The 1,088-nt window shown below is 61.8% G+C and overlaps 1 protein-coding gene across 4 annotated transcripts in view; it reads right to left on the bottom strand.

The window, feature by feature from the left end:
- Positions 1–1,088, bottom strand: part of TOP3B (DNA topoisomerase III beta) — a 49,616-nt gene that overhangs the window by 25,448 nt on the left and 23,080 nt on the right. For all 4 annotated transcript variants that reach the window (XM_037735730.1, XM_037735731.1, XM_037735733.1 and 1 more), the window contains 2 exons: positions 943–1,071; positions 219–368 (listed from right to left, as the gene is read on the bottom strand). In XM_037735730.1, the coding sequence (XP_037591658.1) occupies positions 219–368; positions 943–1,071 (279 nt within the window). The remainder of the gene's footprint in view (positions 1–218; positions 369–942; positions 1,072–1,088) is intronic.

Below are 1,088 nucleotides of genomic sequence, written 5' to 3'. Positions count from 1 at the left end.
GGCAGTAGCCCCGTGCATCAGAGCGCATGCTTCTGGCCATCTGTGGTGTAAATGCACCTGCTCTTTCAACCCAGCCAGGTAGTGTCACTGCCGTGACCTACAGAGAGGCCTGGAGCCCAGATCTGGGAGCTGGTCTTATATGGGGACCTGGGTCCCCAGGTGTTGGCTGCGCTGACAAAGGGTCCTCTGGTGAGGGGCAGGCCAGAGGCAGACTCTACCGGCAATGGAGTCGACAAAGTAGTGGAACTTCCTCTTGAACACGTCCAGGGTGTGGCCCAGGACCTGGCGGTAGTCGGCCTTGCCCTGGGCGATCAGGTTCAGCTGCTTCTCCACTGCACTGCGGATGGTGGGGAGCACCAGCTCTGCATCTGTGAGTGGGCAGGGGGCAGATGCTGCCCTGAGCACTCACACCCAGAGCTATGCCACCCCATCCCAGGCGGGGCTACTGCCCTGCCCACCCCTCCTGCTCCGGCCCGTCCTCCTGGCCTCTGCCCTGCCCACCAATCCACAGCCGCAGATGGTACCAGGCTGGCTTCTATGCCCCCAGACCTTTCCTGACTTCTCACCTGGAAATCTCAGGCAGAGTGGCCGGTGGCTAGAAGCACATCACAGATGAGCTCCAGACCGCCCTTGGGCCAGTTCTGTGCTCCTCCCTCTCCCCTTGGCCTCTGGGAAACCTCCAGAGGATGGAGCTGAGGCACCTTCACCTCCCTTTTTGGTTCCCTCACACATGTCCGTTCAGCATTCAAACACACCCAGCTCCTGCTCTGGGCAGGTCCTGGGGGTCCTGGGATAGCGCCCCTTCAGTGGTATTGAGGGGGTGCATGTGGGGCTGGGGGATCACTGCAGGTCAGGGCCTGTCTGGAGGCGGCGGCAGAACCAATGCCCAGGGAGAAGCTAGGGATCCCCGGTGAACCCTGGGGGCAGGGCCGAGGGACTCACCAATCTTGTAGTAGCCGTGCACCAGGACGATGCCGAGGTTGGTGGGTTTGAGCCGGCGCCCGGTCTCCACAGTGACATAGTGGCGCTGGCAGATGTTGTTGATATGCACAGGGATGCTGGCATCTGTGCCTGCAACGTACAAGGCC

Source organism: Cebus imitator, unplaced genomic scaffold (genome assembly GCF_001604975.1).
Source record: "Cebus imitator isolate Cc_AM_T3 unplaced genomic scaffold, Cebus_imitator-1.0 Scaffold941, whole genome shotgun sequence".
Taxonomy (NCBI): Eukaryota; Metazoa; Chordata; class Mammalia; order Primates; family Cebidae; genus Cebus; species Cebus imitator.
This window is presented reverse-complemented; position numbering and strand designations above follow the sequence as displayed.